This window comes from Chelonia mydas, chromosome 11 (genome assembly GCF_015237465.2).
Source record: "Chelonia mydas isolate rCheMyd1 chromosome 11, rCheMyd1.pri.v2, whole genome shotgun sequence".
NCBI lineage: Eukaryota > Metazoa > Chordata > Testudines > Cheloniidae > Chelonia > Chelonia mydas.
Genome location: NC_051251.2, coordinates 61,806,468 through 61,822,619, shown reverse-complemented (window position 1 = coordinate 61,822,619; position 16,152 = coordinate 61,806,468). Strand labels below are relative to the sequence as shown.

The 16,152-nt window shown below is 41.6% G+C and overlaps 1 protein-coding gene across 11 annotated transcripts in view; it reads right to left on the bottom strand.

The window, feature by feature from the left end:
- Positions 1-742: 742 nt before the first annotated feature.
- Positions 743-16,152, bottom strand: part of ZDBF2 (zinc finger DBF-type containing 2) — a 39,152-nt gene continuing 23,742 nt past the window's right edge. For 10 of the 11 annotated variants that reach the window (XM_037912201.2, XM_037912206.2, XM_007071925.4 and 7 more), the window contains one exon: positions 743-14,455. In XM_037912201.2, the coding sequence (XP_037768129.1) occupies positions 11,692-14,455 (2,764 nt within the window). In that variant the 3' untranslated portion in view covers positions 743-11,691. Of the gene's footprint in view, positions 14,470-16,152 lie in introns of all 11 variants that reach the window. The other variant, XM_037912208.2, reaches the window with a different exon arrangement.

Genomic DNA, 16,152 nt, shown 5'->3' with positions numbered 1-16,152 from the left:
GATCCAACCTGACACAGTTTAGTTTGTAAGACCCTACAAGAGCACATCTTCTTAGTGAGGTATGGCAGCAGGGAGTATAAAGATATTTAATCAGTATAACCAGATAAAAGATATAAAATTCTGTTGTTTACCAGAAAAATGAAGTATTTATGCACAAGGTGCTTTTGGTTCATTTATTTCCATGGTCAGTTCTAGTTTGATCTACAGGATTGCAGAGTAAAGCCAAGTGGTCCTACCCAAGATGGAAGGCTACATAAAATTGTAACACCTCTAAAACATTGCTCTAGCTCATTAAATTAAAGGTTCTCAAGCTGTGGTCTATGGGCCACTGGTGGCCTGTGGAGAACTGGCTGGTGGTCTGCAGGGAGCTGGCAGGTCATATGGGGCTGGTACTCCTAATCTCTAAATGCATGTTAGCAGCTGAAGACACCTAGAATATATATTAAATGCTATCCTAAAAATCTTATCTTTCAATGTAAGCAATTGCTGTCATTAACCCAGGAGCTTGGGGTAAAATCCTGTTTCCACTGAAGTCAATGGTAAAACTCCCTTTGACTTCAATGGGGCCAGGATGTCACTAATTATGAGACTATGAATGTCCACATCAATTATGACTGGGCCAGCCATGAGACAAGAGGTTGTCTAGGAAAAAGAATAAATTGTGTTGATCTCTCCAGAATAAATAGTACCAGCTGATGATATATTAAATCATATTTCATGAATAAAGAAACTAACAAAAATGCAAAATTCAGTCTTTATTTTATTAGAACAGGACATGTGATGTTTTGTGGTTGGAGGAATGAACAAACTCATATCTGTAAAACATTAAAAACAAACAAGAAAGAAAACCTTTGCTTTCTGGGCATGCTCAGACCTATGCCACTGGAAAGTTTCCAGGAAAAGGTGATCTAAAATACTGTAATTTATAACAAATCAACTGACAGCACAAAACAAATTTCTGCATACATTACAAAATGATATATATATTTACTTTACTTTCCCAATCCAATCCATAATTATAAACAGGCATTCAATTGTTAGGATGTTCTCTCCTCTTCTGGAATAACTCTTAGTTCATTTAGTCCCATACTAGACATTCCTGTTATTTGTTTCCAGATAGAAGGTAAAAAATTTTAATGGCAGAAAATGCAAAAAGGAGCTAACGCAAACAAAGATGCCTTAAGGGGAAATGAGTAAAAACAGGAAATCTGAAAAAACAGTAGGATTAAGAAAAATATTAATACAATGGAAAAGCCATCAAACTGCAGCATTGCACAAGGCCAGCAATCAACACATAAGACAAAGTGAGTTTGTAATAACAGTAACAGTAAGTGACTGAAGAGTCAGAGACAGAAAAGAGGGAAAGAATTACAACATCAAAGGAGAAAATTCAAAATAAAGATAAGAAAAATAATGTGAAAATATTAAGCACAAAATGACAGTACCCAGCTGGGCACCCGTTCAGCAATGTACTTAAATACATGTGTAACTCTGAGTAGTTCTGTTCACTTAGTTATGCACATACTTAAATACCTTTCTGAATCAGGGCCTCAAAAAGGAACATTCTGATACTATGGTCATGAGATCATATACAAATTAATACAGGCAAATTAGCTAGAAAGAACTGGAGAGGAAAAAATCAAAACAGAACAAGAATTGGAGGGGGAAATTGCTAAATTTATATTAGATTGTAAGCTCTTTGAGGCACGAACTATCCTTTTGTTCTATGTTTAGACATAGCACAATGGGATCCAAGTCCATAATTGGGCCCCCTTATGCTACAGTAATGCAAATAAACAAAAATAATAAAAATTTCAGTGGGGAAGAAAAGCCAGGTTTTAAATGGTGGAGAGAGCATGGCAGGGAAGTCAGACAAGTCACAAATTTGTTTTAATCAATGAAATGTGAAAAAATGTGTAAAAGTCAATTATATATAACATGGACCAAGAAACAGGGCTCGGAACTATTCTCTTTCGGCTGTTACACAAAGAATATTCTTTGTCAAAGTTTTCACTAAATTTACTTTAATGAATAGTAGCAAAAAAGACCACTTCTATATATTATATATAAAAATACACACACACACCCCCAGGCCATTCCCCCTTTTTTGCTTCCCTGCATGAATCTGGGTTGAGGCTTTCAGTGTGTGCAAATGATTTAGATACACTGGGTGAAATCCTGGCCGCACTGAAGTCAGAAAGAATATTTCCATTGCCTTCAACATGATCAGAATTTCACTCACATCCCTTCCCCCATTTTCACTGGCTCAGATTCTACCATCTTTATTCAGGTCTTTTGTTTTCAGTGGGACTACTCATGAAATAAGGTACTATTTAACATGAATAATGGTAGCAGAATCTGACCCATTCATTTTTAATGGGAGATGTGTATCTAGGGAACATATCTCAACCACTTTGAAAATGTCAGCCCTGCTCTTTTTAAACAAATGACTCTCAGCGACCTCAAACACACACACATTGGCTTCCTCTGAGCATCCTTTGCCACGACCTCCCCTCAGCTTTCTTTCCGAGTTTCTATATTTACCTCTCATGTCATTGTTTTCTCTTTCTTTCATATTCAGTGAGCATGCACAGAAAAGGTCTTTAACAGTCAGAAGTCAGGTATATAAAGAAGTTTTTACATACAATAAATGTGATTTTGCCACTATTACAGCAATAGTTTTCCAAAACTTATACTCCAAGTACTTTTTTTTTTTCTTTAAAAAAATAAGCTGTTACTCTTCATACTGGTTTTAAAGGAAAATATATAATTATTTAAACTCTTATTTAAATATAGTCAATTATTTAATTTGTTTAAAAAATCACTGACTTAGGGCCCTATTTACAAAAGGCTTTTCATGCAAAAATGCATAACATTTTTTATATTATAAAGTCTTCAACATGTGGATATTACGAGGTTCCAAGGGAAAGTTGTGTATGTGAGAAAAGCACAAGTTTACAGCTGACAACATGAAGAACAGTCCATTTACTGACCGTAAAAAAAAATTTATATATATAAATAAAAACACAATTGTTCTCAAGTAGAATGTGCACAAAACCCCATTTACAAACAGAACTATGCGTATCCGAAAACGAGTCAGAACAGGTTAGGTAGAGAGGACATTCTTATACCATAAAAATATATGTCAGCATGAGATTTATCTAAGGTACTAACTTAGTTTAACACTTCGATTTAAAACATAAGTTTACCTCTAAAGAAAACCCTTTTGCTTTAAAACTTTTATTTAAAAATTAACTTTACTATAAAAACTTTGATTTTTAAAAAATCAGTTACATTATTAGACAAAATATCAAATTATAGAGGCACAATTAGTTAATGGGGCTACCAGTGGTGGGTTTTTTTCTTTTTTTAAAAAAGAAACCCTTATTTCCAGTGATTTATAACATGGTCCTAAGATTCTGTCTTGAACTGACAAGTTTATAAGAAGGCCTCTGGGAAAATAAAAGCTATTTCTAAAGTTAAAAAAAATAACCATGAGTTATAAAAGAATCTAATCTCTGGTGATGTAAATACATGCAACCTCTTATTTAACATGGGAATTATGCACATGCATCAAAAGAAGAGATGCCAAGAGTATTAATTTAAAAAAACCCTATTAGTTGTTTATGGTGCTTTTTTATTTAATAAAACTCAAAAATGGTGTTTTTTAAAACCAATATTTTGAAGTCCATTAAGTCCCTAACTCAAACTAGTGACCATGGGCACTTTGGAAAAATGCAAATAAACCAGTTGTTTAAGCTTTTTCTTTTTGCATATGCACAATCATCCTGTGCACTGGCAAGAAGATGTATAATAAGGCTAGATGGGTATTTTCCATTCCAAATTACTGCTATTTTTTGTTTAATTTTCAAATGGATTTCAGAAGATTCCAAACAATTTTGTATGGTTTATTGAGTTGTAAATCTGCAAATTAAGGTGCTGATCCTGAAGATATTATAAGTACATGCTATACTTGACCCAGGTGAAGTTCAAAGTGCAGAAGTATTTGCAGGATCAGGGTCTGCAAATTCTAAACATGCCTTGACAAAAGAGGCTGTCACTATAATAGTTCTAAAAAGAAAAAAGGCTATGGGCTTTTCCACTGTTGCCTTCAGAGCTGGGTGGTCGTAGTGTGGCGGCTGCTGGCTGGAAGCCCAGCTCTGAAGGGAGCAGCAGCACAGAAGTAAAGGTGGCATGACATGATATTACCACTCTCTTTTCTATGTTGCTGCTGGCAGTGGCGCTGCCTTCAGAGCTGGGCTCCCAGCCACCAGCCATAGAACTTCCTGCAGCCCGGAGAGGTTCCCAGAGGTGGTGTGACCTGTGCAGAGGAAGTCCCATCCCTTCCCACCCTAGCCAGAACTAGGAGCTGGAACCCAGCGCATGGTAGGAGCCCCCGACTGGGGCTCCCACAGCCCTACCCCTCCCCAGCTCTGGGCCTAGTGCTTGGGGGTTAAAGCGGTCTTAGTGGGAGGGACGGGGGTGAGAGCACAGTGCCCTCCTGACCATGGCACCCTGGAAGGTTACCCACATCGCCCACCGTAAGGCCAGCTCTGCTGCCCCCAAAAGTGATGACCCCACTCATACTATGCCACTCCCACTTTTGCACTGCTGGTGGTGGCAGCTCCGCCTTCAGAGCTGGACGCCTGGCCAGCAGCTGCCACTCTCTGGCCGCCCAGTTCTGAAGGCAGCGCAAATATAAGGGGGGGCAATACTGTGACCACCCTACAATAGCCAGATTTCACAGGGGAGACCAATTTTCACGGTCCATGGTGTGTTTTTCACGTCTGTGAATTTGGTAGGGACCCACCTAGAGATATGTGGAATTGTTAAGACTGTTAATAACCAACCATAAGTCAGTATGGAGTAGGATTATTTAAAAACTGCAGTTAAGTATTTACAAAATAGTCCTTAGCTGACTAAACTCTCATGGCCTTAGATTGTTTTTAAAAATATTTTACTAAGTTTTAAAAAGAAGGAAACTCTCAACTACAGTAAACTAAGTTTAAGTAAAAACAGGTCTGCTCTAAATACACAAAAAAACCAAAAGGGCTTCACAGTTAAGGCTGAAATTCAGGATAACCCACTGCTATTCACTCTCACTAGGACAAACTTTTTCTCTGATCTATTCAAGAATGAGAAGGTGAATTATGAAACAAACCATTAAGCTAAATTTTCAGATTTAACTCTAAATTTCTTTTGGTTTTTGAGGTTTCATTAGGACCATCCATGTTGCTTGTATAGCACTGGAAAGATTATTTCTTTACCAACACCATTCATTATTGCTAGAGTGAAAGTCCACAGTGCTCTTGTTTTGTCCAGTAAAGCTGGACATGGTTTTAGAAAAACACTAAATTACACAACTTGCTACAATACTGTAATTGTATATTTGTTGAAGACACCATTGCACTGATCTGCTTTGTATCATACTGTATTAATTTAAACTGCTGTTGAAACAGTCTTTAAAATGTACTGTATGTGTAATTAGGTGTGAATATACACATACAAACACAAATACATATTCCCTACAACTTAATATTACTCCATTTAATTTCTAGCACAATTGTTTAATCATATTTTTACACTTTACAATTGTGAGGAAAGGTAGGCACAATAAATAATGTTAATTCTACATGTTACTTTATTATAGTCTAATGCAGCATAATGCACTGTATTTAGTATCACACAATACAATATGATACAATTCAAGCTCACAGTTTGTCTCCTGTAAAGGGTGATGGTGCACTGAAGTGTAGTAAATAGGGTCCTAAGTGCTTAATTTAAACAAATACACAATTTCTGTAACTTTACACAATAGAAGAGGAGGTTACTTACCCTCGAGATGGGTGGTCCCTATCTGTATTCTGCAGAGGATTTATGCATGCATGCCATGAGTCCAGAGCCAGACAAACTGAAAGTAGTAGTGTCCTTTGGTCTGCACATGCACCCTTCCCTTGCCTCATGGATTTGTCCAAGGCAATAAAAGGAGGAGCGAACAGACCATGTCTCCAGTTCCTTCTCCACCGCAAATCGAATAGATCCACAGCAGAGGGGAAAGTGGAATACAGATAGAGACCCACATCTCAAAGAACCTCCAGTTACAGGTAAGTAACCTGTTCTTCTTCAAGTCATGGTCCTTATTGTATTCCACTGAGTGTGAGGGTGTGAGGAAGAGGAAAAATAAGGACCCCTGTATGCCTGAAGTGGGCTATCATGACAGAGAAAACCTTGGTGAAGACCTGGGAAGCAGTGGTGAGTCCAAATGGTAGGACCCTCCACTGAAAATGCTGAGGACCCAACATGAACCTCAGGAATCTCCTGTGGGTTGGATGGATGTCTATGTGAAAATAGAGCCGTAAACCCACATGCCTTTTTCTAGAGAAGGTATGATGGCTGCTAAGGTAACCATACTAAACTTGGGCTTGCAGATGAAGTGGCTGAAGTGATGTAGGTCCAGGATTGGTCTCCAGGCACCCTTTTCCTTGAGTACCAGGAAGTAAGTGGAATAACCCTGTGCCCTGATAGTTCGGAAGAATGTGCTCTATTGCTCCCCTTTGCAGTACAGAGAGTCTACTTTAAGGGCAAGTATGCTGTCATGAGAGTGGTCCCTGAAAAGGGATCAAGGCAGGGGATCTGGATGAAGTAGTGTGGTGAACTTGATTGTATAACCATAGTGGATGTCATCCAGGACCCACTTATCAGTTATTATTGCACTCCAAGCTGGTAAGAAGAGTGCTAGATGACCCCCAAAGGGGGTGGGTTGGTTCCATGGCAGAGGGCCTGGTGGTTGACAGTTCTCTAGTGGTACATAGAAATATTACTTTGGAGAGGACTGCATGGAAGATGACAAAGACGGAGAAGCCGGGCCTGGAGGGTGGGATTCGTTGGGTCTTCTGGCACTTACAAGGAGGTTTATATGGCTTCTGATGGAAGAACTAGGGAGAAGTGAATCACTGTGGGTGGTGGGCAGTAGAATTTTTGCTTGCGTACAAGTGTATAGATACCCAGCAATCTAAGTGTGGCTCTGGAATCCTTGAGGGAATGGAGGGATTTGTCGGTTTTCTGATTAAACAGGTGACTCATCAAAAGGAAGGTCCTCAATGGTATTCTGCACATCTCTGGGAAAACTGCATGAGTGAAGCCATGATTCCCTTCGCATGACAATGCCTGTGGCCATTGAGCGTCAAGTGGTATATGCAGCATTCAGACTGAAGCACCATTCTAGCCACCAGCTTACTCTCCTCCAGGATAGACTAGAAACATGCTCAATCTTGCTGAGGCAGCTTTTCAGTAAAGTCCCTCACTTTACCATTGTTATTTGGCCATCAAGGCTTGGTAGTTTGAAATTGGAATTGGAGGCTTGCTGAAGAGAAGACCTTGCATCCCAGAAGCTCTAAATGTTTGCCCTGCTTATCTGTCGGGTGGAGCACAGATGTTGCTGTCTGGAACGTTCTGTTGCTGCTTGCACCATGAGAGAATTGGGGTGGGGAAAGAAAACTCTGACCCCTGGGTTGGTACGTAGTATCTCTTCTCTGTGTGCAAGTGGCTGGGTATGCCAAACTGTTCAAGCTGGCTGAAGAATAGCATTGTTGATTGGTAGGGCAACCCTGCTCAGTACCAAGGAATGAAAGATGTCCAGGCGCTGATGCAGCTTGTCTTGTACTTCCTCCAGTGGACTATGAAGCTCGTCCGCCATCCTTCGCAGGAGTTCTTGGAACTGGCAAAAATCACCAGGAGACAAGGGGGAGGCTGAAGTGACTGCAGCATTTGAAGAGGATGAAGGGAAGTATTCCTGCTCCAGCGGTACCGTTGGAACAGGACTGAGTAGTTCATCCTCCATAACTTGTTCAGAGCGTCTGCTCAAGGGTGCCCCAACGGGGACAGAGGCAAAGCCTCCCACGTGGAACAGGAAGGTTCTGAGGGTAGGTACTGAGACCAGGACCCTCAATAGGGCCAGAAAGACTGATCCTGTGGATGTTGTGGAGGGCCCCATGCTGAAGGCAACCAGTGGCTTCTCTGTTGTTGGGGGGGAGGGGGGGGTATTGCCACTCCACTGGCAGTCCCTTTGGGTACTCATACTGGCAGTAGGGAATGGGCAGCTCTCGTGCTCTGTCAGAATCCAAGGACAACGAGAACTCAGATCCTGGTTCCAATGGCAGTACCGTCGGAAGTGTGCAATCCACAGAAGGAGGCATCCAAGTGGGGCCTGACTGTGGCAAGTGCCAGACAGGAGATCAGACTTATAAGAACATAAGAATGGCCATACTGGGCCAGACCAAAGATCCATCCAGCCCAATATCCTGTCTACCAACAGTGGCCAATGCCAGGTGCCCCAGAAGGAGTGAACCTAACAGGTAATGATCATTGATCTCTCTCCTGCCCTCCATCTCCACCCTAGGGACACCATTCCTTACCCATCCTGGCTAATAGCCATTAATGGACTTAGCCTCCATGACTTTATCCAGTTCTCTTTTAAATCCTGTTATAGTCCTAGCCTTCACAACCTCCTCAGGCAAGGAGTTCCACAGGTTGACCCTGCGCTGTGTGAAGAAGAACTTCCTTTTCTTTGTTTTAAACCTGGTGCCCATTAATTTCATTTGGTGGCCCCTAGATCTTATATTATGGGAACAAGTAAATAACTTTTCCTTATTCACTTTCTCCACACCACTCATGATTTTATATACCTCTATCATATTCCCCCTTAGTCGCCTCTTTTCCAAGCTGAAAAGTCCTAGCCTCTTTAATCTCTCCTCATATGGGACCTGTTCCAAATCCCTAATTATTTTAGTTGCCCTTTTCTGAACCTTTTCTAATGCCAGTATATCTTTTTTGAGATGAGGGGACCACATCTGTACGCAGTATTCAAGATGTGGGCGTACCATGGATTTATATAAGGGCAATAAGATATTCTCCGTCTTATACTCTATCCCATTTTTACTGATTCCTAACATCCCGTTTGCTTTTTTTGACTGTGGCTGCACACTGCATGGACGTCTTCAGAGAACTATCCACAAGGATTCCAAGATCTTTCACCCGATTTGTTGTAGCTAAATTTGCCCCCCTCATATTGTATGTATAGTTGGGGTTATTTTTTCCAATGTGCATTACTTTACATTAAATTTCATTTGCCATTTTGTTGCCCAATCACTTAGTTTTGTGAGATCTTTTTGAAGTTCTTCACAGTCTGCTTTGGTCTTAACTATATTGAGCAGTTTAGTATCATCTGCAAACTTTGCCACCTCACTGTTTACCCCTTTCTCCAGGTCATTTATGAGTAAGTTGAATAGGATTGGTCCTAGGGCTGACCCTTGGGGAACACCGCTAGTTACCCCTCTCCATTCTGAAAATTTACCATTTATTCCTACCCTTTGTTCCCTATCTTTTAACCAGTTCTCAATCCATGAAAGAATCTTCCCTCTTATCCCATGACAACTTAATTTACGTAAGAGCCTTTGGTGAGGGACCTTGTCAAAGGCTTTCTGGAAATCTAAGTACACTAAGTCCACTTGACCCCCCTTGTCCACATGTTTGTTGACCCCTTCACAGAACTCTAACAGATTAGTAAGACCTGATTTCCCTTTACAGAAACCACGTTGACTTTTGCCCAACAATTTATGTTCTTCTCTGTGTCTGACAATTTTATTCTTTACTATTGTTTCAACTAATTTGCCTGGTACGGATGTTAGACTTACCAGTCTGTAATTGCCAAGATCACCTATAGAGTCCTTTTTAAATATTGATGTTATATTAGCTATCTTCCAGTCATTGGGTACGGAGGCTGATTTAAAAGGACAGGTCACAAACCATAGTTAATAGTTCTGCAATTTCACATTTGAGTTCTTTCAGAACTCTTGGGTGAATGCCATCTGGTCCCAGTGACTTGTTACTGTTAAGTTTCTCAATTAATTCCAAAACCTCCTCTAGTGACACTTCAATCTGTGACAATTCCTCAGATTTGTCACCTACAAAAGACGGCTCAAGTTTGGGAATCTCCCTAACATCCTCAGCCATGAAGACTGAAGAAAAGAATTCATTTAGTTTCTCTGTGGTGACTTTATCGTCTTTAAGTGCTCCTTTTGTATCTCGACCATCCAGGGGCCCAACTGGTTATTTAGCAGGCTTCCTGCTTCTGATGTACTTAAACATTTCGTTATTACCTTTTGAGTTTTTGGCTAGCTGTTCTTCAAACGCCTTTTTGTCTTTTCTTATTACATTTTTACACTTAATTTGGCAGTGTTTATGCGCCTATTTACCTCACTAGGATTTGACTTCCATTTTTTAAAAGATGCCTTTTTATCTCTCACTGCTTTTCTAGGAGCAGGTGGCAGAGGAAGGTGCGAACATCTTGGTTCCGCCACGGCAAACTGCTCATGTGACTCCGGTGCTTTCTCCAAGCATCCTTGTGTCAACGGTTCCTGTTCTGTAGCCAGCACCAGAGCAGAAGACTGTCCAAGAAGTGGTGGATCCCTTGTTTTAAAGGAAGCTGACAATGAAGGCATGTGCAGCTTGGTTCTCTGTACCGGCAAATCTGTTGGTCTGCATAAGTTTTGTGTCATGCGTGGACACCTTGGAACACGCTGCTTCTCTGTGGCTGGAACTCATGGAAGGCACATCATTCTTTTTTGCCTTGGAGGAAGACTTACCTCCATGCTTATGTGCATGCTTCCTTGCCTCCCAACTAGGCCCTGGCATGGGGTCCATAGCAGCAGTACCACCAGAGCCAGATTCAAGCTCCGAGGCTGGAGGCACACTACTGGGTTTCTCAGGCAGATGTACAGGGGTGGGTCACTGGACTGGGTCGAACTGCAGTCTCATGGTGACCTCCATGAGGTGCTTCTTGAGGAGGACAGCCCAGCCTTCTCAGGTATGACTTGGGAAGGACTGGCAGATACTGCTGATGAAATATGGGTTTCTCCCAAGCAGTAGAAGCAGCATTGGTGCTCATTGCTGACGGAGAACAAAACGGGGGCAGGAAGTGCAAATCCTGAATCCTGGCATTTTTGGCATAATCTAGCACTGGTGTGTGGGGTTGCTGGGGATTAAAAAAAAAAAAAAAAACAGATTCCCCCAAAAGTCCAAATCCTACAAAAACTATTACTAAAAACTTAACTACCTAAGAAACAGTAATGACAGCAGAATAAAAAACTAACTATACACAATTTCTAAAACATTTTTCTTTTAAAAGTGCATCAGAGACGAGAGGACATTAGCAGCTCTGACTTGGACCATGCAGCTGTGAGAAGGAACTGGAGATGCAGTCCGTCCACCCAACCCTTTATCACCTAGGATGAATCCGCAAGGCAAGGGTGCATGCGCAGACCAATGGACACTACTAATTCAAACTCTCCAGCTCCAGACGCATGGCACACATGCAAATTCTCAGTGGAATTCAACAGGGACCATCACTCAAAGAAAAACAGTGCAATATGTAGTGTGCCCATATTCCAACAACATGAAATTAGTTTGTTACTATAGTAGTTTATTATTGGACCTTTGATCCATTGTATCTGCAGTTCTGGCACATCACCTGGATTTTGTATAATTACCTTCTGTTCACTCTCTTTTTCCTCAGCCTATTCCCAGGTGTTGGGAAGGTAAAAGTTTGTTGTAGTTTTATTGGCTAGCTATCTACTGGTAAAGCAAGACAGCCTCCCAATATAGGTATACTAGAAGTTCTTCCAGAGGGCCATTTCACAATGCTGGGGAGACCCTTATCTCCCAGCTCCTAACTTTGGAAGAAGCTAGTTCTGGCTTCTTCGGAAAAGACCCTGCTGTGATTTTCTGCCTCTTTTCAGTAATCCCTGAAATGATTGTAGAGTTCAAAAACGTCCTCCTGGGTTTCCTCCTAACATTTAGCTTTTTAGCATCAAGTTTTTCCTTTTTGAGGTGCTTTCCCAAAGTAGGTTTCCTTGTCTGGTGCCTATGGATGGAGAAGACAGAAGAAGATTTTTGGGCACAAGAGGAGAGCTTCCCTCTTATCTGCTCCTTTTTTCGCTTTTTAGTTCTGGATGCTTGTTTGCATGGGGCTACTCTACTTCCTCTTCTCACAAGGCCACAATTGACAGACATGGGTACTGAAGCCTTTTTGGAAAAACCTGGTTCCCTACTAGTGCCTTCTTTCCTCTTCCACATTGTCTTTGAATTCTCCCTCTCCAACCGTTCGCTCCTGATTGACTTCAAAGGTGTTTTGGCAACCCTGCTATTAATTGGGGTTAATCTAACATCTCCTTCTATCTGAGACTGATGGGAGTTGAAAGGTGAAATGACTAAGTGTTTATAGGACTTCTCTGAGTGAACAAACACTGGAAAATCAGACCTTTCTGTGGAAATGGAAGATCCATCGGTCCTCAGACTTGAATTCATATCATTCCCTTTAACTGGATCTGACAGGAAAGCCGCTGAAGAGGAACTATAGAAGCCTGGCCAATTGAAGGATTTAGATGGTGTATATTCTTTCTGTGTATCAGATAGTTTCTTCGTGTTTGCATCGAGGCTTAGACTCCTGAACAGTTGTCGAACATGGGAGGGCTTTTTGGCTTTTTCTCTAACTGTGCTCTTGGGAGGTGTTTTCAGAATTCGATTTGTCAGTGGGTCATAATACTTAAGAGAACATTGTTTGTATCTGTACCTTACAGAGTCCTTACTGTCTGTGGAGTTGTGATTTCTCCTCATTTTGGGAGCATCTATGGATTTGCCTTTATATTGTTTAATCTCTGGACATGAAAGGACATAAACCACTGTCTTGGGCTGCAGAGGGCTCATAATTTTGGTATATGCTTCAGGAAGCTTGAGGGCACACAGTCTGGTTTTCATGTTTGAAATTCTTTCATTCTCTGACCAAATAATGTTTGCTTTCTGATCTGGTGGATCAGACTCCTTTCTAATGATTTTTCTTTTTACTACTGGATAGTTCACTAAACTGGTTTGGGTTCCATGGCTGACTTTGACCACTTGGCATCTTGAAGCAAGGCGCCACGTCCTCTTTCTAGGTATCTGAAGTATTTGTGGGTTGCATAGTGTATCAGAGGCCAACAAGTTATCAAAATCAGAACCACCACTTACAGCATCATTAAATTCTGGCAATGCTTTAACTGATGAAGTTTCTGTTCTGTTACCTGTAACGTCACTCTTCCTTTCATCTTTCTGCTTCTTCCTCATCCTCTTCCCTGTACAGTTGGCAGAGGGTTCACTGTTGAAATGACAACGGAAACGACCTTCCTTGAAATCACGCACAAGTGCTTCAATTTTTATATCATCTTCGTACATTATCTGGGACCACGTCTTTCCCACAAATGAAGGAGGCACATGAGGCAGAGCTGGAAGAACTGGTTCCTCATTATGAATTATTATATCCTGTGTTGCTGCTTCTGTTTGCTCCACTGAACCACCTTTTAGAACAGAACTAAGTTGTGTTCCATAGTTTCTATCTTCCAGGTTTACTTGGACCTCTTTTAGGAATTCTATATCATTTGTAGCTGCCTTGGGTAGGCCTGCTCCTGAGCAAACAGGTGCCTCACAATTAAAACTCATTTCAGAGCCCTCTAGACTATTGTGATCCAGAAGTGATGAAATATTTAAATAGGAATTACTCTCTTCATCTTTGCAAGACAAATTATTAGGTGGAGCTCCATGGCAGTACTTCAGAATGACTTCTTCAATTATCCTATCTACTGAAGTTTCATCAACCCTGCTCACCTTGATGTCTTTGTATCTTGTTAACTGTGGGGATGCCCCAAAACTTCGTGAGTTGCTAGTAACCACAAGATCCCTGAGACAGAAGTCAGACACCAAAGTTTCATCCTGAGATTGTAAACCATCTAGTTTAAAAAAAGATTGACCTGAGATAAGATATGAAGAGTTGCCTTGGTTGCAGGTAGGACTCTGATGTGAAAATGAAGGGTTTTTTGGGTGGACTGATGCCAGAACAGGATTAGGATTTGTGTTTAATAATCCATCCTTATGGCATACATCTTTCTGCATGTGATCATACCTGCTACTTGGAATCAAATTTGATGTTGCTGAGTACCTAATATTTTTTGCAATTACAGGGCTAACAGGAGAACTGTGACATAAAGGAGTGCTACGCAAATGGTGAGATACTGGGCTCACAGCTGTAAACTGGCCATCACGGCTACTATTTGCAATTTGAGCACCATCTGTTACTGTATGTTTTTTCTCGCTGCTACAGATGTCCAAAGTTTGCTGGGATATTTCTAAGATGTGCTCCTGTCCCATCTTTAGTTTTTGGATAAATGTCTGTGGCACAGAAATTGACTTTATGCCCTCCTGAGATCTGCAAGGAGAAGGGGAGCATGATTTAACAATGGATTCACTGTCTGTGCCAGGCATCTCCCGTATGCTTCTTACCACCTCTTTCTCCTCCTCTTCTGGAAGCAGGAAAACATCCCGGGGAACCACTGGGGAGGTGGGAAATGGCATGTCATCATATGTTGGTCTGGAAAAAACAAACTGTATAAATGTTGTAAATACATTTAAAGCTTTTCAGACAAAGGAATTAAGAGTTCCATAACCATTATTAAGTATAGTGCATTATGACTAAGAACAAACTCAAATCACTACCTACAGTGCTTTACAAAGCAAAGCTTCAAGAAAAGAAAGGAAACAAAGACAATGTTTCATAAAGCACCCCAAAGACAGAAGACAAACTGGGCATTTGTCTGATTCCATAAAGCAGGGGTGGGCAAACTTTTTGGCCTGAGGGCCACATCTGGGTATGGAAATTGTATGGTGGGCCATGAATGCTCAGAAATTGGGGGTAGTGGTGAAGGAGAGGGTGAGTGCTCCGGATTGGGGGGGGGGGGGGCGCTCTACGATGGGGCCAGAAATTAGGAGTTCAGAGTGTGAGGGGGGCTGCGGGCTGGAGCAGGGGGTGGGTTGAGGGGTTTGGGATGCAATAGGGTGCTCCAGGCTGGGACTGAGGGGTTCGGAGGGCAGGAGGGGGAAATCAGGGTTGGGGCAGGGGGTGAGGGCTCTGGGTCTGGGGCCATGGATGAGGGGTTTGGGATGGACAGGAGGGGAATCTGGACTGGGATCAAGGGGTTTGGAGGGCGGGAGGGGGATCAGGGCTGGGTAGGGGGTTGCAGGGGGGCGGGGCTCCAGGCACTGCTTGCCTCAAGCATTTCCCGGAAGCAGCAGCATGTCCCCCCTCTGGCTCCTACACGGAGTAGCGGCCAGGCAGCTCTGCGCACTGCCCTGTCCAAAGGCGCTGCCCCTGCAACTCCCATTGGCCAGGAACCGCAGCCAAATGGAGGGGCGGGGATAGCGTGCGGAGCCCCCTGGCTGCTCCTATGCGTAGGATGGGGGACATGTTGGCACATTCCTGGAGCTGCGCCAAGAGGGGCAAGCCCCCAACCCCACTCCCCAGTGGGAATTTGAGGGCCAGATTAAAAGGTCTGACCAGCTGTAGTTTGCCCACTCCTGCCATAAAGGATCAGGTAGATATTATTTTCACCCTCTCCTAGCAGGGAGCTTTTCAGAATGGCTAAAAACATATTAGTATCATTATTCTACAAATGATAGCAGAGAAAGGGAACAGAAAATATTTTTCTTCTTTTAATCCCATTGATTTATAAAGAACAGTTATTTTATAATGTATACTGTATAAATGTATAGTTGATCTACTAATCATGTGGCTGTACAGTGCTTTATAAGCATCTTTGTACATCAACTCTCTTCTTTTAAGAGTGGTTCTCTGAAATATCACTCTGCAAATATCATCATGGAGTTCCACAGAGGGAGCAAATCTGTCGAGTAAGGAGCAAGCATTTCTAACTAGCCACTTTTCATTGTACAATCATTGTACTGTCTCACTACCTAAAGTTTCATTGTACAGTCTCACCATAAGGATTTACTCCAATACAGACATTAAAATGTTTGCTGATTGAAAGCTGGCAGACAAATTCTCAGCGTGGGAGAATTATTGCCTTCAACAGTAAAACATTCAGTTTGGCTATTTTTTCAAAATTATATTTGTATGTAACAATCAAAATGTTTATATAGCTCAAAAGTGTTTCAATTTTGAAACTAAAAAGTACATGCCATTAATTCATTAAAAAACAAAGTCTAATTATCCTGTTTAGAAACATTTATTTAAGCATTTATAAAGATTTTAACATGTTCAGTAGTAGAGAT